Consider the following 27,005-nt stretch of genomic DNA (forward strand, 5'->3'; position numbering starts at 1 on the left):
GAGAGGTTGTTGTCCTGGCACCACACTGCCAGTTCTCTGACCTCCTCCCTATAGGCTGTCTTATCGTTGTCAGTGATCAGGCCTACCACTGTTGTGTCATCAGCAAACTTAATAATGGTGTTGGAGTTGTGTTTGACCTCGCAATCGTGAGTAAACAAGGAATACAGGAGGGGACTAAGTACACACCCCTGAGGGGCCCCAGTGTTAAGGATCAGCGTGGCAGACGTGTTGTCTACTCTTACCACCTGGGGGCGGCCCGTCAGGACGTCCAGGATCCAGTTGCAGAGGGAGGTGTTTAGTCCCAGAGTCCTTAGCTTAGTGATAAGCTTCATGGGCACTATGGTGTTGAATGCTGAGCTGTAGTCGATGAACAGCATTCTCACATAGGTGTTCTTTTTGTCCAGGTGAGAAAGGGCGGTGTGGAGTGCGATTGAGATTGCGTCATCTGTGGATCTGTTGGAGAGAGATGCGAATTGGAGTGGGTCTAGGGTGTCTGGGAGGATCCTGTTGATGTGAGCCATGACCAGCCTTTCAAAGCACTTCATGGCTACTGACATGAGTGCCACGGGACGGTAAAATGCCACGGGACGGTAAAGCGGGTTACCTTCGCTTCCTTGGCCACAGGGACTATGGTGGTCTGCTTGAAACATGTGGGTATTACAGATTCGGTCAGGGAGAGGTTGAAAATGTCAGTGAAGACACTTGCCACTTGGTCCGCGCATGCTTTGAGTACACGTCCTGGTAATCCGTCTGGCCCAGCGGCTTTATGAACGTTGACCTGTTTAAAGGTTATGATCACATCGGCTACCGAGAGCGTTATCACACAGTCATCCAGAACAGCTGGTGCTCCTGTGCATGCTTCAGTGTTGCTTGCCTCGAAGCAAGCATAAAAGGCATTTAGCTCGTCTGGTTGGCTCGCGTCATTGGGCAGCTCGCGTCTGGGTTTCCCTTTGTAGTGTGTAATAGTTTTCAAGACCTGCCACATCCGACGAGCGTCAGAGCCGGTGTAGTAGGATTCAATCTTAATCCTGACTTGACGCTTTGCTTGTTTGATGGTTCGTCTGAGGGAATAGCGGGATTTCCTATAAGCGGATGTTGCCTGTAATCCATGGCTTCTGGTTGGGATATGTACGTACAGTCATTGTGGAGACGACGTCATCGATGCACTTATTGATGAAGCCCATGACTGATGTGGTGTATTCCTCAATGCCATTGGATGAATCCCGGAACATATTCCAGTCTGTGCTAGCAAAACAGTCCTGTGGTGTAGCATCCGCGTCAGTTGACCACTTCCGTATTGAGCGAGTCACTGGTACTTCCAGCTTTATTTTTTGCTTGTAAGCAGGAATCAGGAGGAAAGAATTGTGGTCAGATTTGCCAAATTGAGGGTGGGGGAGAGCTTTGTATGCATCTCTGTGTTAGGAGTAAAGGTGGTCTAGGATTGTTTTCCCCCTGGTTGCACATGTGACATGCAGGTAAAAATTTGTTAAAACTGATTTAAGTTTGCCTGCATTAAAGTCCTCGGCCACTAGGAGCGCCGCTTCTGGGTGAGCGTTTTCTTCTTTTCTTATGGCCTTATAGAGTTGGTTGAGAGTGGTCTTGGTGCCAACTTCGCTTTGTGGTGGTAAATAGACGACTACGAATAAAACAGATGAGAGCTCTCTTGGTAGATAGTGTGGTCTACAGCTTATCATAAGTTACTCTACCTCAGGTGAGCAATACCTCGAGACTTCTTTAATATTAGACATCGCGCACCAGCTGTTATTGACATAAAGACACACACCCCCACCCCTCGTCTTACCAGAGGTAGCGTCTTTGTTCTGCCGGTGCATGGAAAATCCCGCCAGCTCTATATTGTCCGTTTGTTCGTTCAGCCACGTCTCGGTGAAACATAAGATGTTACAGTTTATAATGTCCAGTTGGTAGGATAATCTTAATAGTAAGTCATCGATTTTATTTTCTAACGATTGCACGCTAGCAAGGAGAATGGAAGACTTTGGGACTTTATGCGCTCGCCTCCGGCTTCTCAGAAGGATCCCTGATCTGCTTTCCCTTTTCCGGTGTCTTTTCTTCAAGCAAAAGGTGTGGATCTGGGCTTGTTCCCGAACTTATTAAAGGAAATAGTTTTTTCCAGTCCGCTGTGAGTCATCACTTTTCTGATGTCCACAAGTTAAATTCGGTCAAAGAGACGGTAGCGGCAACATTATGTACCTAATAAGTAAAAAATAAGTTGAGCATTTTTTTTTTTACAAAATTGCACAATTGGTTGGGAGAATGTAAAATGTCAGCCATGTTCTTCAGCGCCATCTTGATACCTTAATTGTACACACATTTACATAAGTTTTCAGACCCTTTACTCAGTACTTTGTAGTAATTACAGCCTCAGCCAGCCTCGCCTTTGGCAGCAATTACAGCCTAGTCTTCTTGGGTATGACGCTACAAGCTTGGCACACCTGTATTTGGGGAGTTTCTCCCATTCTTCTCTGCAGATCCTCTCAAGCTCTGTCAGGTTGGATGGGGAGCATCGCTGCACAGCTATTTACAGGTATCTCCAGAGATGTTCGATAGGGTTCATGTCCGGGCTCTGGCTGGCCACTCTAGGACATTGAGACTTGTCCCAAAGCCACTCCTACATTGTCTTGGCTGTGTGTTTAGGGTCGTTGTCCTGTTGGAAGATGAACATTCGCCCCAGTCTGAGGTCCTGAGTGCTCTGGAGCAGGTTTTTATCAAGGATCTGTCTGTAAAGAGTTCAATCTTGTTTTCTTCCAACCAGAGAATCTTGTTCCTCATGGACTGTGAAACAAGGTGCTTCCTTCCTTTTTCTGAAGAAAATAGAATGCACCTGAGCACAAGGTGCCGTTTGGCAAACTCCAAGCGGGCTGCCATGTGCCTTTTACTGAGGAGTGGCTCGATCTGGCCACTCTACCATCAAGGCCTGCTTGGTGGAGTGCTGCAGAGATGGTTGTTCTTCTGGAAGGTTCTCCCATCTCCACAGAGGAACACTGGAGTTCTATCAGAGTGACCATTGGGTACTTGGTCACCTCCCTGACCAAGGCTCTTCTCCCCAGATTTCTCAGTTTGGTCAGGCGGCCAGCTTTAGGAAGAGTCTTGGTGGTTCCAAACGTCTTCCATTTATGAATGATGGAGGTCACTGTGTTCTTGGAGACCTTAAATGCTGCAGACAGTTTTTGGTACCCTTCCCCAAATCTGTGCCTTAACACAATCCTGTCTCAGAGCTCTACAGACAATTCCTTTGACCTCATGGCTTGGTTTTTGCTATGACATGCATTGTCAACTGTGGGACATTATATAGACAGTTGTTTGCCTTTCCAAATCATGTCCAATCAATTGAATTTACCACAGGTGGACTGAGTTGTAGAAACATCTCAAGAATGATCAATGAAAACAGGATGCACCTGAGCTCAATTTCAAGTCTCATAGAAAAGGGTCTGAATACTTATGTAAATAAGGTATTTTTGTTTTTTCAATTGAAAAAAATGAATAAATGCTTTCACTTTTTCATTGAGGTAGTGTGTGCAGATTGATAAGTAAAAACAATGAATTGAATTCATTTCAGGATACGAGTGTAACATAACAAAATGTGGGGTCTGGATATGTTTCGAATGCACTGTATAGCCATTGATTTTTGAATATAACTCATACATCCTTCTCACGAGTTTAGTTCAAATCTGTTATGATATTGTAAACAAACACAGCTTCAAAACATGGTTAAAAATGGATGGTCAGTCCTTGCATCTTTCGCTCTGCCTATGTATTTGAGTGGTTGCATTTGTTCAACCATTACAGTGACCTTGTGTTTTGAGTGGCTCGATCCCCCGGCCGAGTCATAAAAAGGACTGTAAAAATAGCACCCAGTGCATATATCTTCTTAGCACTCAGCATTAAGTAGACAGATTGGGGTAAGGCCCTGCGATAGACTAGCGTCCTGTCCAGGGGGTATACAAGCTGCCTCACGCTACAGAAACAGAAGATAGGCTCCTATGACCAGTCTATCGGCTTGTGCAAGGCTACTTTACTACATTTTTTTCAGCCCCAACTCTCAGCTGTTTACTCCTCCCCCTTGTTATTTGAATCCCAGATTGCTGTTGTCAAAATAAGTGTATAAGGGAACCAAGATCGCACACAATGATACTTTTCAAACAGACAAATGTAGACATTTTCCTTTATTTCTTTATAGCGGATTCAATCAAGGGCTGATGGAACTAGCTACTAGCTAGCTTGCTAAATCTGGCACATTTACGGAAATTTTGAATGATGTTCGTTTGTCCCTGTCAAATAAATGTTATAAATGAAATCTTCCCTACGCTTTTTTAACCAGTCTTCTACTGAGGAGAGGAGAATCTGCCGAGGAAGAGGATGCTTTTGCTCTTGTTATGCCTGATGAAGAAGAGGAAGGGATGGTCAGCTGTGAAGTGTTCCTCTCGGATCATACAGAACGCTATTATCCCAGCAGTGGCGGCGGCAGCCTCCGTCCCCTCCTCGTTCACCTCCACAAAGGCCTTATGGGCCACCGTAGACAGGAAGAGCTCCCCTCCCCGTTCATCCCCGACAGGTCGGCCCTGCCCCCATCAAACACGTCCTTCATTCCCAGCTGGGTCAGGGGCTCGTTCAGCTCGTAGTCCTCCTCCAGTTTAAACTTGGGCAGGTGAACTATGACCTCTGTGCCCGTGTCCATGTTGTCCCTGCTGGTCCACTCGTCCAGTTTCTTCATGGTCAGCTCTCTCTCCAGCTAAAATGGTGCGTACAGTTAAAACCCAGTCAGTATAGAAAGAATGTGAAACACACACAGTTAAAACCCAATCAGTGTAGAGAGGCGTAGCAGCATTGACACTCCATACAGATGATAGATGATACTGTAGTCGTGTGATTTTCAGCAGCCTACCCGGGCCTGAGCCAAGTCCACCACCTAGTGGCAAATGATGCTTAGAAAATGCTAATATAGGTATCATGACTTGCATTGGATTTAGCCACAAATGCTAAAACGTTAGCATTTGGAAACCGTGCCACAAAACCAACGCATGGAATGCTGTCACAGTGGTTCTTCTTTAAAGGTTTAGAGCTTAGGCCGTGACCGTTAGTGGTAGATTCTGTCATTGCACCACACTATCACAAGGGGGACTTAGAACGCTGATCTATCGGTAGTCTAAACTGTGGCATAAATTGACAATCTTTTCGAAAAATGTATGGAAATATTTTCAGTCTGAGTCTCTCTTCTCTGGCACTAGAGGCCTGCAATCAGGCAAAAGAAAACTGTTGGTGGTCCTGGAGTTAAGAGAGAACTTAACTCCAGGACCATCGGCTGACGATTTTTGAAAAATAGGCAGGGTGGGCTTTTGGTTTCTCTCTCTCTGAAAACAGAAATAAATCATTCTAAATAAAAACTGGCTTTATTTACCACAGTGTGAAAGAGGGATAGCCCCTCTATATAAAATGACTTTCTGAAACACGGAGTCCTTCTTTGCTGATGTGAAGAAGAAACAGAATGAAAGAGTCAGCATTTTGTCAGCATGAAGCTGAGTGACTCACTCATTCATGGCTTTGGATCAAAATAAATAAGTACCAACACTCTTTCTGATAGTCTTTAAAAATACATGTTTTGACTGTTTTGACCAAGTTAATCGGCTCATGTTGTGTGTGTCCAATTATTCGTGACATTGTGGTTACAATGAAAAATGTAAACAAAACAAATCGTATTCATAATGAATAATCAGATGCATGTTGCAAGCTTTATTTTTCCAGCTTTTTTCTCCTACTCATTTATTTTATCTCCAACACTGCGTCACCCTCCGCCTCATGGCCTCAAACAGCACCATTTTGTTTCTCTCCGTCGCCCACACGCACTTTAAACATTTGGATAATAGAGCATTTAAAGGCTGACATTGGTTGATTCTAGTACTTCTAACAGCCAAAATTCTAACTTTTAACATTCCCAGAAGGCATGGATTATTATAAACTATTGCAGGCCTAAAACCTATGGGTTTAATCTTTTGAATTAATGATTATATTGAAGACAGAAGCCGCCCCTTAATGAGTTCCGAAAGCCGATCTGTTATCCAACCATTATTATTATTAACCCTGCATTCTAATTATATAAAAGCCCCTTAGATATTCTCACAGACCAGATTTGTACTAACGAAAAATGCCCCTTAGATCTTAATTTAGAATCCTCCAATCCTCTAAATTGAATTAGATCTACAGGGACAACAGCAAAATGTTGGATAAAGCATATAATGTACTGTACAGTATTTGTTCATCAACATCTTTATGCTTTCGTCAATAAAATAATGATAAAAATACTCTTTCAAAATGTAGATGTTTATTTAAACTACTGTACATCTCAGCTACATAATCCCCAAGTCTAACAGTATTTTTGTAATGTCTCCAGTAGATTTTCCTTTCCTCCTGAAAGCCATAAATCTGCTCACTTAAATGAATAGAGATCCTGGTCATGGTGCTACAGTATGTTGTTACAGCATAATCAAAGTGAGGACAATCAGAGATCTGCTGTATACTTACGGCCTATTGTAACCTGAGGTCACACCTTTCCAGTACTTCTCACCCGACCCAACCATCCATGGAGATCAGTGGACAAAGGGCTGGACAACAGACAACAGAAAAAATGCATGGTTCCCAAAAAAGCGGTTAGTTTAGCTAGATTCTTAAAATGTGTTTCTGTACGCAGCATTTGTGTGTTTGTGGTCACTTTTAATATTAATTTATCTACCGTTTATTCTATAGGCCACTGTAATCGATGGGGCTCAGGGTGGTACCATTCTGCTCATCTGATGAAGATGCACATGGATCAGATTCAAACTTTGAAGACCGAGATTAAGTCATTGAAGGCAGACCATCCGAAAGAGAAACATTCTCTGAGGGAAGAGATACGGGCGACAGCTGATGCATTGGTTCAGAGCCAGGCGGTATTGGCGGAGAGTCTCTTCTCATTAGCGGAGAGTCAGGCGGCATTGGTGGAGAGTCAGGTAGAGAATGACGCATTGAAGAGGGCGAGGAACGAGATGGAGTCACAATCCATGCCAGGCACACCTGTGAGCTCTGGAACTCCACCTCCAACAGGAAGAGTCAACATACCTGGCGGGTTCATCAGGTCGTCGGTTCACCCTGACATTTCCATTCCTCTTCTGACAAGAAAACTTGACGAACTGCTCACCAGGCACAGCAAGGGCCGTCCGGACCGTTCCAAGGATGTGTAACCAAAGAGAGATACCACGAGTGGACACAGAATACCAACTGGGATGGATCCCGAGACAAATGTGGCTTACCAGTGAACCTCCGGGTGTGTCTCAGAAGTTTCTGTCCTTGACTGATGGAAACCGAAAAAGCATTAAAGACCGAGTTAATGGGGCGGCAGCGTAGCCTAGTGGTTAGAGCGTTGGACTAGTAACCGGAAGGTTGCAAGTTCAAATCCTCGAGCTGACAAGGTACAAATCTGTCGTTCTGCCCCTGAACAGGCAGTTAACCCACTGTTCCTAGGCCGTCATTGAAAATAAGAATTTGTTCTTAACTGACTTGCCTAGTTAAATAAAGGTTAAAAAAAAAAAAAAAAAAAAAAAAATGAGTACTTGAGGTCACAGAGAAAGTCTGGACATGGCCTGCTCTCCCTTACGTAAGGAATTAGGCACTTTACCATGTTTTCTATGTACTGTAGTCTATGTTTACTTGTCAGGCTGCACAGTAGCTTAATAAACATACATTTCAAAACAGTTAGAAAAAAAATCTAATTTAATAATATATTTGTACCACTGTAGAGGCTGTTTTTATTTACAGTAGTTATGTACAGCTGGAGGAATTTTGAAAACATGTTTTCAAACACTTGTTTTTCACAAAAGGATACTCTAATAGCTTGGCTAGGTGTGAAAAATCCCCAAATTTGTGCCACAGTTTAGACTACCGATAGATAGTGCGGTCAGTTAGAGTTGAGTCCTATTGTAAAGTGTAGCCTAAAGGCCAAAATGGGTAAACTACAATGTATTCGCTGCTGAAGTACTCTAAAAACAGATTTGCCCCAACAAAAACATGCATCCAACCCCTAAAAATATATTAATTCATTATTAACCGTGCATTATAATTGTATAAAAGCCCCTTAGATATTAATTTAGAATCCTCTAAATGTAATAAGATTTACAAGGATATTTTATTGATCTGCCAGTATTTTCATTGAGAGATTCCGGTAAACTCTTTGATGTTTCCTTTTATGTGTCCTAACAACTATTATTGGATTATTCACCATGGCAACAAACTAAATGTATTTCTTAGTTAGGTTGGCTTTTGTGGAGATCAGACTGTTTTTATTTGCAGGGATATTTGTGCGTTTTTGACCAAATGTAAGTCAGAACAAATACTTATTTCACTTTTATAATATTCCTGTTGCTATTGCTATATGTAAATAAAAAAAACGTGTATGTAACTTTCTTCCCCAGTTCCCTTACCACTTTGTACAATTGTGTGATTAATGTTAATTATCTTGAGAGGAACTATGGCGTGTTACTTTTCTCTTATTGTCAATTGTGTATAGAGACTGTTGACATTAGTATTTAATGTAATATTGTTTATTGGATTTACATTGTAGTATTTTCTATTTCTTTTATCCTGTTTCCCTCTGTACACAGAGCACATGTATACTCTGGTTCATCATTAAAACTCCTAGACTGGTCTTCTGTGTCTGTCATCACTCTTTGACCAGAGTGCAGTACAGTATCCATTTACTCCCAGTGGCCTATCCACACAGAGAGCACCAGACGCTGTTTTAATAATATAACGTATTTTGAACGAAAGCCAGGAATGACTAAGTCACTCAGCCCTATTCTGTTCCTGCTTCTGTTGTCTATTCTCATTACCCTGTTGGTTTCGTCAGACTGCACAGTAGCCTAGTAAACGTATTCATTTTAAAACAGTTTTTAAAAACCCGATTCAATGATATGTTTGTACCACTGTAGATCCTGTGTTTTTATTTTTAGAATACAGTTGATTTCCAGTTGGAGGCATTTTGAAAACGTGTTTTCCACACAAGTGTAGCAGGTTGTTAACAACGTTTACACTCCGAGAATGAGAATGGTAAATGATTGTAATTAAAAAAAATGTATTTAATACATTGGAATACAAAAGAAGCCATCCACCGAGGATGGGCTATTAGCAGGACAATAGGAAAGGAGGGAAGGGGGACCAATGTATTTAAAGACATTGCACAGTAGCCTAATACACAAATGCATTTCGAAATAGTTAAAAAAAAAAAAATGAATTCAATAACATATTTCTACCACGGTAGATGCTGTGTTTTTGGTTGATGGCCAATACTAAAACAGTCAAATGCATTAGTGAATTCAATTGCTTTAGCTGACATGTTGTGGTTTATTCATTGTTGAATTATTTAAGAGTCCTTTCTCTTTGTGCTGGAGTTCTTGAATACAAAAGAAGCCTTCCATCCTTGATGGGCTATCAGAAGGACAATAGACACTTGCCGAGTTCAGGGACTTTCATTTTATTAATGGCTGTCTGCGAGGCATGTCACCTCTCCCATACTTTTGCATAGCCCACCAAATGCACTGTTTTCTAACCACATCTGGATGGATCCATAACAAATTACTATGGGAATAAATATCACTGAATAACAGAAATATTGGAATAAACTAGGCTAAAGAAGGCAACAAATTGTTGCTTACTGAAACTCCCAAAGTCATCCAATTGTTATAATAGGATTTGAAGCAATAGCCTACCCGCGTGTGGTCAACTATTTACTATCTCTGAGACGAGCATGGGGACTGGGCTTGATAAATCAACGAGAATTTATACCAATCTCAATCTCCGTTTAATCTCCGATACCCAATCTCCGTTTGGGTATTGGTTAGCCTACAATTAGGGTGGGAAATGTTAGGATTATTTTGCTCTTCACTCGCAGTCACTTAGTAGCCTAGGCCTACTCCCGACCGGTCACGTTGTACAGCGCCATATTTTCTTAATATTAAAAACCGGCAAATGCATTCCTGAATTCAATCACTTTAGCCGACATGTTGAGGTTTATTCATTGTTTAAATATTCATGGCTCCCTTTGTTATTTCAATTTATAACTAAAATGCTTGAATGCATTTAAAGACATGTAAGACTTGTATGCTGTGTGATGACACGCACAAATTAACTAATGATTGATTGATATACTGTATATTGAAGTAGGCCTGTATGCCAATAAGTAAGTTACGCTATAACAGCTCTTAAGGACTCTTAAGTCTACAGCTCCATGTCATTTCAATAACTTAACTTCTCAAAGATGCCCTCTGGTGGTCAAACTAGCATTAATGGCAACAATGGCTGACACTTAAATCACATGCCATAGAATTCTGCGGCACCCCACAAGCTGTGCTGCAGTATGACACAACTTTCAAAGGAAGAACCACTGTACCTTGTCCATAGTCTGTTTTCAGAGTAAGGAAACCATGTGTAAATTTGTAATTTGGGTGAAGTATCACTTTAACTATAGGAGGTTTTGTAGTGTATCGAACAGAGGGACAGCGAAGCAAACCCGGGTTGCTGGCATGAAAGGAAAAACCCCCTACGCATCGAGCCAATAGGGTTAACCCACTTTGTGGGAATTGTAACATGGCTCATGAGTAAGGATTGCTTCAATAGTGTGAAAAGGTTACAGGAGGTTGTGTATACCTTCACTAGGGGATCAGATCCATCAGTGGCCTCCTCAGGTAGCAGGACAAACATACTGAGCTCCTCGTCCACATACGGAAGCTCCACGATCTGGAGGTTATAGTCTGGGACATAGTTAAAGGGGAACTTCTTCATCTGGTGCATCATCTGAACTGGTTTGCTTTCATTCTGAAATATCCCAGAATATAACAGACAGGGAGAATGAGTTCATCTGACCACCATGTAATTCACAATAGGCCTATACAGTGTAACTTGAAGGTTTGTTTTGTCTCTTGGATGACACACAAATGTGTCAAATCTTTGCCTGTACCATTGCTAAAAATAAGGCCCATTTAAAGTGAGCTTTTGAATCCATTTTTGGTTTAATATACATTTTCATCATATCTTCTCGCAGTGTAGTATATAATTATATTATAATTCCGTTATTTAATTACTGAGGATAGATATATATCTAAATATTATTGACAATATTGACCTGGTTTAGTTTGAAGGGCATCTCTTTGGTGTCTTTTTGGTCAAATCGATTCAGCCAGTTTCCTTTGAAGTAGATGGCGTTGACTAGAGCCAACCTTGTCATAACATTGACTGTCCCCGGCTTCAGCAGATCTTTGATTTTATCTGTAAACACAAACATACATGCACGTACACACACAAAATGAAACAATCTAAACCAAAGGCAACTCTAAAACAAGAAGTACCATATGGTTCTAATTATGTCATTTAAGCAAAGACACATTTATTCATCTTATGTTGAGTTCCATGTTAGCTGATCCCAGTTACAGATCTGATGGTTCAATCAATCAAATGTATTTATAAAGCCCATTTTACATCAGCAAATATCACAAAGTGCTTATACAGAAACCCAGCCTAACACCCTAAAAAGCAAGCATTACAGATGTAGAAGCACGGTGGCTAGGAAAAACAGCCTAGTAAGGCAAGAACCTAGGAAGAAACCCAGAGAGGAACCAGGCTTTGAGGGGGTGGCCAGTTCCCTTCTGGCTGTACATGGCCATTAAGGCTAGATTGTTCTTCAAGATGTTCAAACGTCCAGCGGTCCAGCAAAATTAAGGCAGTTATACATTTTAAAAACATTACATTCATAACAGATTTGACAACATATTAAGTGTGTGCCCTCAGGCCCACATATCTATAACGTATCTATATGTTGTCATGTGTTATTTGACCAGCAGGGTCAAATAATAATGGTTGCTGTTCTTTAATTTAATCTAATGTGTGTGTTTAGTGTATGCTGTTGTATTTATGTTGTGTTTTTTCCTCCCTGTATTGCACAAAAAATTTCCCAACTTGGACAATATACAGTACCAGTCCAAGGTTTGGACACACCTACTCATTCAAGGGTTTTTCTTTATTTGTACTATTTTCTACATTGTAGAGTAATAGTGAAGACATCAACACTATGAAATAGCACGTATAGAATCATGTATTAACCACCAAAAAAGTGTTAAACAAATCTAAATATATTTTATATTCTAGATTCTTCAAAGTAGACACCCTTTGCTTTGATGACAGCTTTGCACACTCTTGGCATTCTTTTCCAACAGTCTTGAAGGAGTTCCCACACATGCTGAGCACTTGTTGGCTGATTTTCCTTCACCCTGCAGTCCAACTCATCCCAAACCATCTCAATTGAGTTGAGGTCATGTGATTGTGGAGGCCAGGTCATCTGATGCATCACTCCATCACTCTCCTTGGTCAAATAGCCCTTACACAGCTTGGAGGTGTGTTTTGGGTTATTGTCCTTTTGAAAAACAAATGATAGTCCCACTAAGCGCAAACCAGGTGGGATGGCGTATCACTGCAAAATGCATGATCTCTTATACACTATTTTAGGCCCAGCTGTTGGAACTTTGGCTTTCCTGAATATAGCCACTATATCGTGATCACTGCATCCAATGGGTACGGATTCAGCTTTAGAACAAAGTTCTACAGTATTAGTACATTTACATTTACATTTACATTTAAGTCATTTAGCAGACGCTCTTATCCAGAGCGACTTACAAATTGGTGCATTCACCTTATGACATCCAGTGGAACAGCCACTTTACAATAGTGCATCTAAATCTTTTAGGGGGGGGGGGGGCAGAAGGATTGCTTTATCCTATCCTAGGTATTCCTTGAAGAGGTGGGGTTTCAGGTGTCTCCGGAAGGTGGTGATTGACTCCGCTGTCCTGGCGTCGTGAGGGAGTTTGTTCCACCATTGGGGTGCCAGAGCAGCGAACAGTTTTGACTGGGCTGAGCGGGAACTGTACTTCCTCAGTGGTAGGGAGGCGAGCAGGCCAGAGGTGGATGAACGCAGTGCCCTTGTTTGGGTGTAGGGCCTGATCAGAGCCTGAAGGTACTGAGGTGCCGTTCCCCTCACAGCTCCATAGGCAAGCACCATGGTCTTGTAGCGGATGCGAGCTTCAACTGGAAGCCAGTGGAGAGAGCGGAGGAGCGGGGTGACGTGAGAGAACTTGGGAAGGTTGAACACCAGACGGGCTGCGGCGTTCTGGATGAGTTGTAGGGGTTTAATGGCACAGACAGGGAGCCCAGCCAACAGCGAGTTGCAGTAATCCAGACGGGAGATGACAAGTGCCTGGATTAGGACCTGCGCCGCTTCCTGTGTGAGGCAGGGTCGTACTCTGCGGATGTTGTAGAGCATGAACCTACAGGAACGGGCCACCGCCTTGATGTTAGTTGAGAACGACAGGGTGTTGTCCAGGATCACGCCAAGGTTCTTAGCGCTCTGGGAGGAGGACACAATGGAGTTGTCAACCGTGATGGCGAGATCATGGAACGGGCAGTCCTTCCCCGGGAGGAAGAGCAGCTCCGTCTTGCCGAGGTTCAGCTTGAGGTGGTGATCTGTCATCCACACTGATATGTCTGCCAGACATGCAGAGATGCGATTCGCCACCTGGTCATCAGAAGGGGGAAAGGAGAAGATTAATTGTGTGTCGTCTGCATAGCAATGATAGGAGAGACCATGTGAGGTTATGACAGAGCCAAGTGACTTGGTGTATAGCGAGAATAGGAGAGGGCCTAGAACAGAGCCCTGGGGGACACCAGTGGTGAGAGCGCGTGGTGAGGAGACAGATTCTCGCCACGCCACCTGGTAGGAGCGACCTGTCAGGTAGGACGCAATCCAAGCGTGGGCCGCGCCGGAGATGCCCAACTCGGAGAGGGTGGAGAGGAGGATCTGATGGTTCACAGTATCGAAGGCAGCCGATAGGTCTAGAAGGATGAGAGCAGAGGAGAGAGAGTTAGCTTTAGCAGTGCGGAGCGCCTCCGTGATATAGAGAAGAGCAGTCTCAGTTGAGTGACTAGTCTTGAAACCTGACTGATTTGGATCAAGAAGGTCATTCTGAGAGAGATAGCAGGAGAGCTGGCCAAGGACGGCACGTTCAAGAGTTTTGGAGAGAAAAGAAATAAGGGATACTGGTCTGTAGTTGTTGACATCGGAGGGATCGAGTGTAGGTTTTTTCAGAAGGGGTGCAACTCTCGCTCTCTTGAAGACGGAAGGGACGTAGCCAGCGGTCAAGGATGAGTTGATGAGCGAGGTGAGGTAAGGGAGAAGGTCTCCGGAAATGGTCTGGAGAAGAGAGGAGGGGATAGGGTCAAGCGGGCAGGTTGTTGGGCGGCCGGCCGTCACAAGACGCGAGATTTCATCTGGAGAGAGAGGGGAGAAAGAGGTCAGAGCACAGGGTAGGGCAGTGTGAGCAGAACCAGCGGTGGCGTTTGACTTAGCAAACGAGGATCGGATGTCGTCGACCTTCTTTTCGAAATGGTTGACGAAGTCGTCTGCAGAGAGGGAGGAGGGGGGGGGGAGGGGGAGGAGGATTCAGGAGGGAGGAGAAGGTGGCAAAGAGCTTCCTAGGGTTAGAGGCAGATGCTTGGAATTTAGAGTGGTAGAAAGTGGCTTTAGCAGCAGAGACAGAAGAGGAAAATGTAGAGAGGAGGGAGTGAAAGGATGCCAGGTCCGCAGGGAGGCGAGTTTTCCTCCATTTCCGCTCGGCTGCCCGGAGCCCTGTTCTGTGAGCTCGCAATGAGTCGTCGAGCCACGGAGCGGGAGGGGAGGACCGAGCCGGCCTGGAGGATAGGGGACATAGAGAGTCAAAGGATGCAGAAAGGGAGGAGAGGAGGGTTGAGGAGGCAGAATCAGGAGATAGGTTGGAGAAGGTTTGGGCAGGGGGAAGAGATGATAGGATGGAAGAGGAGAGAGTAGCGGGGGAGAGAGAGCGAAGGTTGGGACGGCGCGATACCATCCGAGTAGGGGCAGTGTGGGAAGTGTTGGATGAGAGCGAGAGGGAAAAGGATACAAGGTAGTGGTCGGAGACTTGGAGGGGAGTTGCAATGAGGTTAGTGGAAGAACAGCATCTAGTAAAGATGAGGTCAAGCGTATTGCCTGCCTTGTGAGTAGGGGGGGAAGGTGAGAGGGTGAGGTCAAAAGAGGAGAGGAGTGGAAAGAAGGAGGCAGAGAGGAATGAGTCAAAGGTAGACGTGGGGAGGTTAAAGTCACCCAGAACTGTGAGAGGTGAGCCGTCCTCAGGAAAGGAGCTTATCAAGGCATCAAGCTCATTGATGAACTCTCCGAGGGAACCTGGAGGGCGATAAATGATAAGGATGTTAAGCTTGAAAGGGCTGGTAACTGTGACAGCATGGAATTCAAAGGAGGCGATAGACAGATGGGTAAGGGGAGAAAGAGAGAATGACCACTTGGGAGAGATGAGGATCCCGGTGCCACCACCCCGCTGACCAGAAGCTCTCGGGGTGTGCGAGAACACGTGGGCAGACGAAGAGAGAGCAGTAGGAGTAGCAGTGTTATCTGTGGTGAGCCATGTTTCCGTCAGTGCCAAGAAGTCGAGGGACTGGAGGGACGCATAGGCTGAGATGAGCTCTGCCTTGTTGGCCGCAGATCGGCAGTTCCAGAGGCTACCGGAGACCTGGAACTCCACGTGGGTCGTGCGCGCTGGGACCACCAGGTTAGGGTGGCCGCGGCCACGCGGTGTGAAGCGTTTGTATGGTCTGTGCAGAGAGGAGAGAACAGGGATAGACAGACACATAGTTGACAGGCTACAGAAGAGGCTACGCTAATGCAAAGGAGATTAGAATGACAAGTGGACTACACGTCTCGAATGTTCAGAAAGTTAAGCTTACGTTGCAAAAAAATAAAATAAAAGATCTTATTGACTAAAAATGATATAGTACTGCTGGCTGGTGAAGTAGGCTGGCTAGCAGTGGCTGTGTTGTTGAAAGTGAAGCTGGCTAGGTAACCTCGACAATTTCTCTAAATTTCTCTAAACTACACAATTATCTTGGATACAAGGACAGCAAAGACAACTAGCTAACACTACGCTAATCAAGTCGTTCCGTTGTAATGTAAGTTTCTACAGTGCTGCTATTCGGTAGAAGTTGGCTAGCTAGCAGTGTTAGCTAGCAGTGTTGGCTAGGTAGGAGGACGGCAGCGCGGCAGGCGAAAATAGCTGGCTAGCTAACCGATAATTACTCAAAGCTACACAATTATCTTAGATACAAAGATAGCAAAGACAACTATGTAGCTAGCTAACACTACACTAATCAAGTCGTTCCGTTGTAATGTAATCGTTTCTACAGTGCTGCTAATCGGTGGCTTGTTGGCTAGCTAGCAGGGTTGACTACGTTACGTTACGTTAGGACGAGAATACCTGGCTAGCGAACCTCAGCGAACCTCAATAACTACACAATTATCTTTGATACAAAGACGGCTATGTAGCCAGCTAAGTAGCTAGCTAAGATCAAACAATCAAAGATAGCAAAGACAACTGTGTAGCCAGCCAACACTACACTAATCAAGTCGTTCCGTTGTAATGTGATCGATACATGGGGATGATCTTGTTCCTGAAGTGTTTGTAAACACCTTGGAAGGTTGATTAATAACCTGAATCGGATTACAGGCACTGGTGTTATTAGGCCCGAGACTTTGAAGCAAGTCTCTTCTTATTATTTGTGTCCTTTAGTATTGGTTTCTTTGCAGAAATTCGACCATGAAGGCCTGATTCACACAGTCTCCTCTGAACAGTTGATGTTGAGATGTGTCTGTTACTTGAACTCTGTGAAGCATTTGAGGTGCAGTTAACTCTTAATGAACTTATTCACTGCAGCAGAGGTAACTCTGGGTCTTCCTTTCCAGTGGCGGTCCTCATGAGAGCCAGTTTCATCATAGCGCTTGATGGTTTTTACGACTGCACTTGAAACTTTCAAAGTTCTTGACATTTTCCGGATTGACTGACATTCATGTCTTAAAGTAATGATGGACTGTCATTTCTCTTTGCTTATTTGAGCTGTTCTTGCCATAATACAGTGGCTTGCGAAAGTATTCACCCCTCTTGGCAATTTTTCTATTTTGTTGCCTTACAACCTAGAATTAAAATTGATTTCTGGGGGGTATAATTTGATTTACACAACATGCCTACCACTTTAAAGATGCAAAATATGTTTTTATTGTGAAACAAACAAGAAATAAGAAAGAAAAAAACTAAACTATGCATAACTATTCACCCCCCCAAAGTCAATACTTTGTACAGCACCTTTTGCAGCAATTACAGCTGCACATCTCTTGGGGTATGTCTCTATAAGCTTGGCACATCTAGCCACTGGGATCTTTGCCCATTCTTCAAGGCAAAACTGCTCCAGCTCCTTCAAGTTGGATGTGTTTCGCTGGTGTACAGCAATATTTAAGTCATACCACAGACTCTCAACTGGATTGAGGTTTGGGCTTTGACTAGGCCATTCCAAGACATTTAAATGTTTCCCCTTAAACCACTCAAGTGTTTCTTTAGCAGTATACTTAGGGTCATTTTCCTGCTGGAAGGTGAACCTTCGTCCCAGTCTCAAATCTCTGGAAGACTGAAACAGGTTTCCCTCAAGAATTTCCCTGTATTTAGCACCATCCATCCTTCCTTCAATTCTGACCAGTTTCCCAGTCCCTGCCAATGAAAAACATCCCACAGCATGATGCTGCCACCACCATGCTTCACTGTGGGGATGGTGTTCTCGGGGTAATGAGAGGTGTTGGGTTTGTGCCAGACATAGCGTTTTCTTGACGGCCAAAGAACAATTTGTTTTCTTCTCATCTGACCATAGTACCTTCTTCCATATCTTTGTGGAGTCTCCCACATGCCTTTGGCGAACACCAAACGTGTTTGCTTATTTTTTCTATAATAATGGCTTTTTTTCTGGCCACTCTTCCGTAAAGCCCAACTCTGTGGAGTGTACGGCTTAAAGTGGTCCTATGGACAGATACCCCAATCTCCGCTGTGGAGCTTTGCAGCTCCTTCAGGGTTATCTTTGCTCTCTTTGTTGCCTCTGTGATTAATGCCCTCCTTGCCTGGTATGTGAGTTTTGGTGGGCGGCCCTCTCTTGGCAGGTTTGTTGTGGTGCCATATTCTTTCAATATTTTAATAATGGATTTAATGGTGCTCCGTGGGATTTTCAAAGTTTCTGATATTTTTTTATAACCCAACCCTGATCTGTACTTCTCCACAACTTTGTCCCTGACCTGTTTGGAGAGCTCCTTGGTCTTCATGGTGCTGCTTGCTTGGTGGTGCCCCTTGCTTAGTGGTGTTGCAGACTCTGGGGCCTTTCAGAACAGGTGTATATATACTAAGATCATGTGACAGATCATGTGACACTTAGATTGCACACAGGTGGACTTTATTTAACTAATTATGTGACTTCTGAAGGTAATTGGTTGCACCAGATCTTATTTAGGGGCTTCATGGCAAAGGGGATGAATACATATGCATGCACCACTTTTCCGTGTTTATTATTTTTTTAATTTTCATTTCACTTCACCAAATTGGACTATTTTGTGTATGTCCATTACATGAAATCCAAATAAAAATCCATTTAAATTACAGGTTGTAATGCAACAAAATAGGAAAAACGCCAAAGGGGATGAATACTTTTGCAAGGCACTGTATGGACTTGGTCTTTTACCAAATGGGGCTATCTTCTGTATACCACCCCTACCTTGTCACAACACAACTTATTGGCTCAAACGCATTAAGAAGGAAAGAAATTCCAAATGAAATTTTAACAAGACACACCTGTTAATTGAAATGCATTCCAGGTGACAACCTCATGAAGCTGGTTGAGAGAATGCCAAGAGTGTGCAAAGCTGCCATCAAGGCAAACGGTGGCTACTTTGAAGAATCTGAAATCTAAAATATTTGTTTAACCCTTTTTTGGTTACTACATGATTCCATATGTGTTATTTCATGGTTTTGATGTCTTCACTATTATTCTACAATGTAGAAAACTGAAAAAATAAGATAACCCCTGGAAAGAGAAGGTGTGTCCAAACTTGTGACTGTTACTGTATGTGATTGACTAACTGAATGATTGATTGATATGTTGAATGATCATACTCGCTGTCTGCTGCTCCACCCAGCCGTTGATCTCTCCTCTGGTCTCCTCTGCTGCGCCGAGGAAATCCACTGCCTTCATGTCTGCATGGTAGAACTTGTGGGTGGATTCTAAAAACTCCTACAGCAGAGTGAAACAGTTCAATTAGCATATAGAGGACAGTAAAACCCATACAGCAGAGACAACAGTTCAATAAGCATATAGGGAAACACAGTAGAACGTCTGGGGACAGTAATAACACAGCCAGTCTGTTGTCTGTTTCAATAAAGCCCTATTCGCACAGGACTAGTATTACTAGAGAACATTGGGTATGTAATTATTACCTCAGCATATCCGTAAATGTGATAAGATTGTATAGATTAGTAAACTGTAAAGTGGTAGTGTGGCTGTTACTTGCATGAAAAGTATAATTTATAGTGAAACTCACGGTCAGGAAGTTGCAGGTCTTCTCTCCATACAGACGGTTGGCCAGTTTCAGGATGTAAGATGCAGAGGGAGAGTTGATATCTCCATTGAGTGTCTGGAAATCTGTGTGGACGTCTTTCGTCAAGTTGAATGACAGAACCTGGGGAGAATTCAGAGAGGAAAGATGGTTAAAGTGATGATGATGGGGGTTATGGTTGCAAAACAACTGATAATTTACCAAAGTTACCAGCATTTTTGGTCATTTACAGTTAATCTATTGCAATTGATGGTAACTTTGGTAAATACTGTATACTTGAATAACTTTTTTTAAATGTATTCGTACAAAATATTCATTTTTATATCTGTGTCCATGTTGTCCATGAGTTTCTAACGGATAAATTATGAGAAAATAGCGTAATTAATGAAAAAAACAAATTCTAATTAACAATGGAATCATTTTCAACTCTTCCAACTTTTTTCACAACTGACACCAGTTAAGTGCCAAAACATTTACAGCAAAGACATATTAACATACCAAAATAAATAAAAGAGTATAAAAATATTTAATGCAGAACTCCTCATTTTAAATACGAATGAACGCTACTCAACAAGTTGATGGGTTATATTTAGAATAATATTTTACAGCTTTGTCAAAAAAATAAATACATTTTAAAATCCTATTATTTTATTATTTTATATATTTTACGTTATAAAAATGTCTAAATCATACCCCATTTTCCTAAATTCTGGTAGTTTACTGGTAAACTTAGAATGTTATCGGTAATATACCCTCCCCTTGCAACCCTTTGAGCGATGATGATGAAATGAATAAAGGTGACTAAATCAAGCTTGGACTGTGTGTAGACAAAGTGCAGTGTACATCTCGCACACAAAGAGATTGTTATGGTGTAATACGCTACTGTAAATGTACAGCTTTGCTTGGACACTGACTGACTCCGGGGGTGCATCCCAAATGGCACCCTATTATTCCCTGCCTATAGCCCTATGGGCCCTGGTCAAAAGTAGTACACTATATAGGGAATAGGATGCCATTTGGGAAAAAGTAACCTGTGGGTTTATAGCCCTCTCCATGGTAACTAGCTGGACAGTGTCTTCCCTGACGTAGATACTGCTGTGGTACGTTCCTAAGTACAAGTCGAGTAGCAATAGTCAGAGTTAGTCATGTCTTCCATCTATGTTACACGTAGCCTACTTTAAGGGTGTGTATGTGTGTCTATCTCTCTCTGTGCGTATCTGTGTGTGTGTGTGCGTGTGTTCATGTCTGTGTATCTGAGTGTGTGTGCGTTACCTTTGCCATCTGAGCAGCTGTGTCTCCTTTAGCTCCCAGGTAGACCATGGCCAGAGCTGAGCTGATACTGAAGGGGGAGATGAAGACATTCCCTGTGTTGGTCTGACCCAGAGTGCGGTACAGCTCCAAGGCAAAGGCTGTGTTAGAGCTGCTGAGAGAAGCCATGGCTGATGACTGATCTGTCTGAAGAAAGGAGATTACAGTATTGTTTGACATATGCAGACTAATCAGATCTACACTGATTTTAATGTGACAATATGAAGTTTTGCAGCATCTTAAGTGACCAAAATCTACTCCACACATCTCCCCATCACTAGCCTAATTCATTTTGGAAATAAAGTTATCATTGATCCTGCATGAATTCTGATCCGATTCACTCTAGTTTGGGCCAACACTGTATAGGCTACTCAATGACATTGACAATAGAGAAATAGCTTTTAAGGCAGAATGTTATTGTTCATTTTAACCTAGTGTGCTTGCACCCATACATACCAATTACTACAGGTGTGTGCCTTTCTAAATCATGTCCAGTCAATTGAAAATACCACTGGTGAACTCTAATCAAGTTGTAGAAGCATTTCAAATCAAATCAAATGTTATTAGTCACATGCGCAGAATACAACAGACCTTACAGTGAAATGCTTACTTACGAGCCCCTAACCAACGGTGCAGATAAAAAAAAAATATATGGATAAGAATAAGAGATAAAAGTAACAAGTAATTAAAGAAAAATAAATAACAATTTATACAGGGGGGTGCCGGTACCGAGTCAATGTGTGGGGGAACCGGTTAGTTGAGGTAGTATGTACATGTAGGTAGAGTTATTAAAGTGACTATGCATAGATGACAACAGAGAGTGGCAGTGGTGTGGAGAGGGGGGGGCAATGCAAATAGTCTGGGTAGCCATTTGACTAGATGTTCAGGAGTCTTATGGCTTGGCTTGGTTGAAGCTGTTTAGAAGCCTCTTGGACCTAGACTTGGTGCTCCGGTACCGCTTGCCGTGCAGTAGCAGAGAGAACAGTCTATGACGAGGGTGGCTGGAGTCTTTGACAATTTTTAGGGCCTTCCTTTTACACCGCCTGGTATAGAGGTCCAGGATGGCAGGACGCTTGGCCTCAGTGATGTACTGGACCGTTCGCATTACCCTCTGTAGTGCCTTGCGGTCGGAGGCCGAGCAGCTGCCATACCAGGCAGTGATGCAACCAGTCAGGATGCTCTCGATGGTGCAGCTGTAGAACCTTTTGAGGATCTGAGGGCCCATCTCCTGAGGGGGAATAGGTTTTGTCGTGCCCGCTTTACGACTGTCTTGGTGTGCTTGGACCATGTTAGTTTGTTGGTGATGTGGACACCAAGGAACTTGAAGCTCTCAACCTACTCCACTGCAGCACCGTCGTGGGAGAATGGGGGCGTGCTCGGTCCTCTTTTTCCTGTAGTTCACAATCATCTCCTTTGTCTTGATCACGTTGAGGGAGAGGTTGTTGTCCTGGCAGCCTCTCAAGGTTGATCAATGGAAACAGGATGCACCTGAGCTCAATTTCGAGTCTCATAGCAAAGGGTTTAAATACTTATGCAACTGTTTTTCATTTTTTATACATTTGCAAAAATGTACCTGTTTTCGCTTTTTCATTATGGGGTATTGTGTGTAGATTACTGAGGAATTGTTTTATAAAAAATCTAAAAATGTAATCAATTTTAGAATCAGTCTGTAACGTAACAAAATGTGGAAAAAGTCAAGGGGTCTGAATACTTTCCGAAGGCACTGTATATTCAACAGCTGAAAGCAAAATGCATGTAGGCTACAAGCGTAGGCCGACAAATCATGCTACTGTAGTGTTGCTTGGGATTAGGAAGACTAATATTTGTTACTTACCGGTTCTGCTTCTCTGTGTGTGAAAAGCCCCGATATCCACTGTCCCAGTGAAAGAGAAACGAAACCGACTTAAAGAAAGCAACTAGGTAACGCCTTCCTCAGCAGAGAACTGCAAATTAGCCCTGGAAATTTGCCGCATGCCCAAGTCATTTGGTGTGTCCTTTAATATAGGCTATGCACTGCTCTACCGAGCCATAAAACTGGGTGGGGACTGAATATACAGGCCTGTCTACTTTGCGTAAGTCAGTTCGCCTATTGATATTGTCAGTAAGAGTGAGTTCATTTTCACTAGGCTACTACCTGCTGGACTTTGGTCCCTCTGCCATACCTGCCCTGCTAAGATATAGGATGTCCAAGCAGGGAACCCAAATTTCAGGATGACTTTAATGATTAACACATACACAACTTCAAAGCAGAGTCAGAGCAGACAGACGCCATTACCAGTCACACCTTGAAATAACCAATCAATATTAAGCCAGATGACTTTCTGTTTTCTCTGATACATTCCTGTCTTCTTCAACATATAGCAGACAGGTGAGTTTCTGTCTCAGTCCCGTATCAGTTTCCACCCTTTTCTTTCTTATTTTTTACTTTTTTTATTTAACCTTTATTTAACTAGGCAAGTCAGTTAAGAACAAATTCTTATTTACAATGACGGCCTTATCAGTCACTCCAAATGGGGTAATCCATGATGACCAATGCAGAACAAACATGACTGATTCTCACTACCAATACCTCGCCCCGCCCTCCCTTTCCGCCCCTCTCTCTCTCTCTTGGCTGAGGTCACCAACGCTCCCCGACAGTACCAAAACGAGGGAACAGACAAAGACAGAAAGGGGACATACAGACAGGGGGACAGAAACTGCAACACCTGATTCAGTTAGTCAAAGGCTTGATTATTAGTTGACTTATTGAATGAGGTGTGTCAGTTTGCGTTACATTTTTGGGGGAATGTCTGGGTGGGGGCCGAGGAGAAGGTTGGAAAACCCTGACGCTTTCTGACCTTGACTTAATTCCCTAATAATTCCAGCACCTTCACGCGCAAAAATACAATGATTAAATAAATATGGATATTTTCTATCAATGGTGTTCTATATGGTCTTATGCTGAGCCACAATGTCTGCGTTTATACAGGCAGCCCAATTCTATATATTTTCCACTAATTGGTCTTTTGACCAATCACATCAGATCTTTTTCAGAACCAATTAGTGAAAAAGATATCAGAATTGGGCTGCCTGTGTAAACGCAGCCATAGTCCTTTATCCGGCTTCAATACACTGGCAGTGGTGTTTGACATGGTGGCTTGTGAAAGCTGAGACTGATTGTGCTTGTGGCGAATGGTCTTGTTTTGTAGACGTGTCTTTGTATTGTGTTTTGAGAATATGCAGAGAGAAGAATGAGCTAGTTGTGTCATTAGTGTTCTAGTCTTGATTTTATACCTTTCAGGGTCCCTTGCTGGTTTTTGGCCCTCCATAACCGCAAGGTGTGTCCCCTCCGTCATGCTCTTGTACCCAAATTTCTGCCGTTTTGGTGTATTATTCAACAGGGCACTGTGGAAGGACTCCAGATAACCGTAGTTTTACAAAGAGAAAAGGTAAAAAGAGAAAATGGATAGACTAAATTGATTACATGGTCTGGAAGGTACTCTGTGTTCACCAGCCAAGCTTCTGGTAGAGCTTCTGGGACCATCGTGGTCCCCTTTTGATTAGGTACCCTGTGGTATTGGCATTTATTAAGCAAAAGCAGCAGCTACCTTTCTTGGAGTCCACATGAAACATGACATAATACATAGTACAGAACATTATTAGTCAAGAACTAAACTACATACATGTTTAACGTCACACAGCCTACATATCCATAAAAACACACAATATCTAGGTCTAATACATAACACTGCAAATTACAATACAATATGTATAAAATGGCTTTCTCTTCACAATCCCCTTTGTGCAGGAAGGTGTTTGTAATAGCATGTGTGTAGGTGGGAGGGAAGTCAAGCGCAGGAGAATCGAACTTGGCATAAATGGAGTTGTTTAATAGACTTAACAAAACTCCAAAACCAAATTTACAAAATCAATAAAAGTGTGTACAAGAACCCGTCGCACACCAATACATAATACACAAACATACAGAAAAAACAATCTCTGACAAGGACATGATGGGAAACAGAGGGTTAAATACACAATATGTAATTGATGGGATTGGAACCAGGTGTGAAGGAAGACAAGACAAAACCAATGGAAAATGAAAAATGGATCAGTGATGGCTAGAAGATCGGTGACGTCGCCCGAACAAGGAGAGGGACCGACTTCGACGGAAGTCGTAACAGTGTTCTTTTGTCTGTTTTTTGAATCTGGATGTATTGCTAGCTTGAGTTACCTGGGGTGGCAGAGTTACATGTAGTCTTGGCTCTATTTAATACTGTGCATTTCCCAGACTCTGTTCTGGACCTGGGGACTGTGAAGAGACCTCTCGTTGCATGTCTTGTGTTTTTCCGATGAGTATCCGAACTGTGTGCCAACTGTTCGAACAGACAGTTATCTTCAACTGTCAAGAGAATTTCTATCCCAATGTTCTAACTGAACTGTTTTATATCTTTGTCTAATTCCTAAAGGCTGTAAATCTCCAGTTCAAAGAAATAGACAGTCTCAGCCTGCAATAGATCAATTCTTTATTCAGAGAGCGTTCTGCCCTTCAAGTGCAGAGCGAATCTTTTATACACACACACAAACAAGTTCAAATCTTAACCTATGCCTTGCTCAGACAGTCTGTTCTTTTCCACTACACACATACATTGTTTATCACACTTCTGCAACATGTTTCATCATCTTCTGCAAGCCGTTTCTAACAGTTTTTCTCCTCCCTAGGGTGGGGAGGCCTCTTTCCAGTTATTAGTTTCACCGTTATCACAAGTCGACAGTTCAGTTGTCCTTGAATGTCTAAACTATACCTTGCTCATATTGCGAAATAGTAACACAACGGTCTAGTCTTAAAAAGTTTAGTCACACACATTATTGGATTATGATTAACACATTTCATACAATTATATGGTTTCAGGGTGGAATACTTTAGTCATGATCTTAAACATACAAATTCTTCTATCAACACATCGATACCTTGCACAAAGACCAATAGTGATGCAGTCATTCGCTTCTCAACTTTCAGCCAGGAGAGATTGACATGCATGTTACTGACACTTGCCCTCCATGTACATCTAAGTGCGATACATGCTGCTTTGTTCTGGACCAACTGCAATTGATCTATGTCCCTTTTTGCTGCACATTACCACACAGCTGGGCAGTAGTCCAGGTGTGACAAAACTGGGGCCTTGGTCGACTTAAATGTCAAGAAGGGAAAGCAACGCACTATCACTATTTAGCAATCATTGAATTTATATGTTTTGACCATGACATCTTTCTATCTAAGGTTATTTATATTTACTTACTATGCCTGTTATGTGTGGTTGTCCCAACTAGCTATTTTAAGATTAAAACCTTTTATGGCTGCAAGCCCTAAATCGGGATCAATATGACAACAGCCAGTCCAAGTGCAGGGCTCCAAATTCAAAAACCATAAATCTCATAATTAAAATTCCTCAAACATACATGTGTCTTATACCATTTTAAAGGTAATCATGTTGTTAATCCCACCAAACTGTCCGATTTCAAATAGGCTTTTCAGCGAAAGTAGTACAAACGATTATGTTAGGTCACCACAAAACTAAAAATAATCATAGCATTTTTCCCAGCTAATGATAGCATCACAAAAACTAGAATAGAGATAAAATGATTCACTAACCTTCGATTATTTTCATCAGATGACACTCATAGGACTTCATGTTACACAAAACATGCGTGTTTTGTTTGATTCAATTCATATTTATATCAAAAAATCTGAGTTTACGTTGAGGCTACAAGAATCACTAAATGCAAAAACATCAAGTGACTTTGCATAGCCCGTCTTTTCAACATGAATACTCATCATAAGTATAGATGATAATACAAGTTATACACATTGAGTTATAGATATACCTTTCCTTAATGCAACTGCAATGTCAGATTTAAAAAAAACTTTAAGGAAAAATAACTGCACGCTATAATCTGAGACGGCGCTCAAATTAGCATGTCACAGCTGCACAGATAGCGTCACTATAAACAACAAAATATATTATAAATATTTCATTACCTTTGTTGGTTTTGATCAGAAGGCTTAGCAGAAACTCCAGGTCCACAATAAATGTTTGTTTTGTTCGAAAAAATCCGTTATTTATGTCCAATTGTTAGTGCGTTTGGTAAACATATCCAAACGCTAATTCTGGTCAGCTTCATA

At 42.5% G+C, this 27,005-nt stretch overlaps 1 protein-coding gene across 1 annotated transcript; it reads right to left on the bottom strand.

Annotated features, from left to right (window-relative positions):
* Positions 1-4,166: 4,166 nt before the first annotated feature.
* LOC129855475 (leukocyte elastase inhibitor-like) lies at positions 4,167-22,917 on the bottom strand. Its single transcript, XM_055923186.1, is given in 8 exon segments — positions 4,167-4,552; positions 4,555-4,750; positions 10,690-10,857; positions 11,165-11,307; positions 19,095-19,212; positions 19,520-19,657; positions 20,807-20,989; positions 22,677-22,917. Coding segments are annotated over 7 exon segments (1,137 nt in total). The 5' UTR covers positions 20,972-20,989; positions 22,677-22,917; the 3' UTR covers positions 4,167-4,343.
* Positions 22,918-27,005: the final 4,088 nt, after the last annotated feature.

The sequence above is a fragment of the Salvelinus fontinalis genome, chromosome 5 (assembly GCF_029448725.1).
Source record: "Salvelinus fontinalis isolate EN_2023a chromosome 5, ASM2944872v1, whole genome shotgun sequence".
Classification (NCBI taxonomy): domain Eukaryota; kingdom Metazoa; phylum Chordata; class Actinopteri; order Salmoniformes; family Salmonidae; genus Salvelinus; species Salvelinus fontinalis.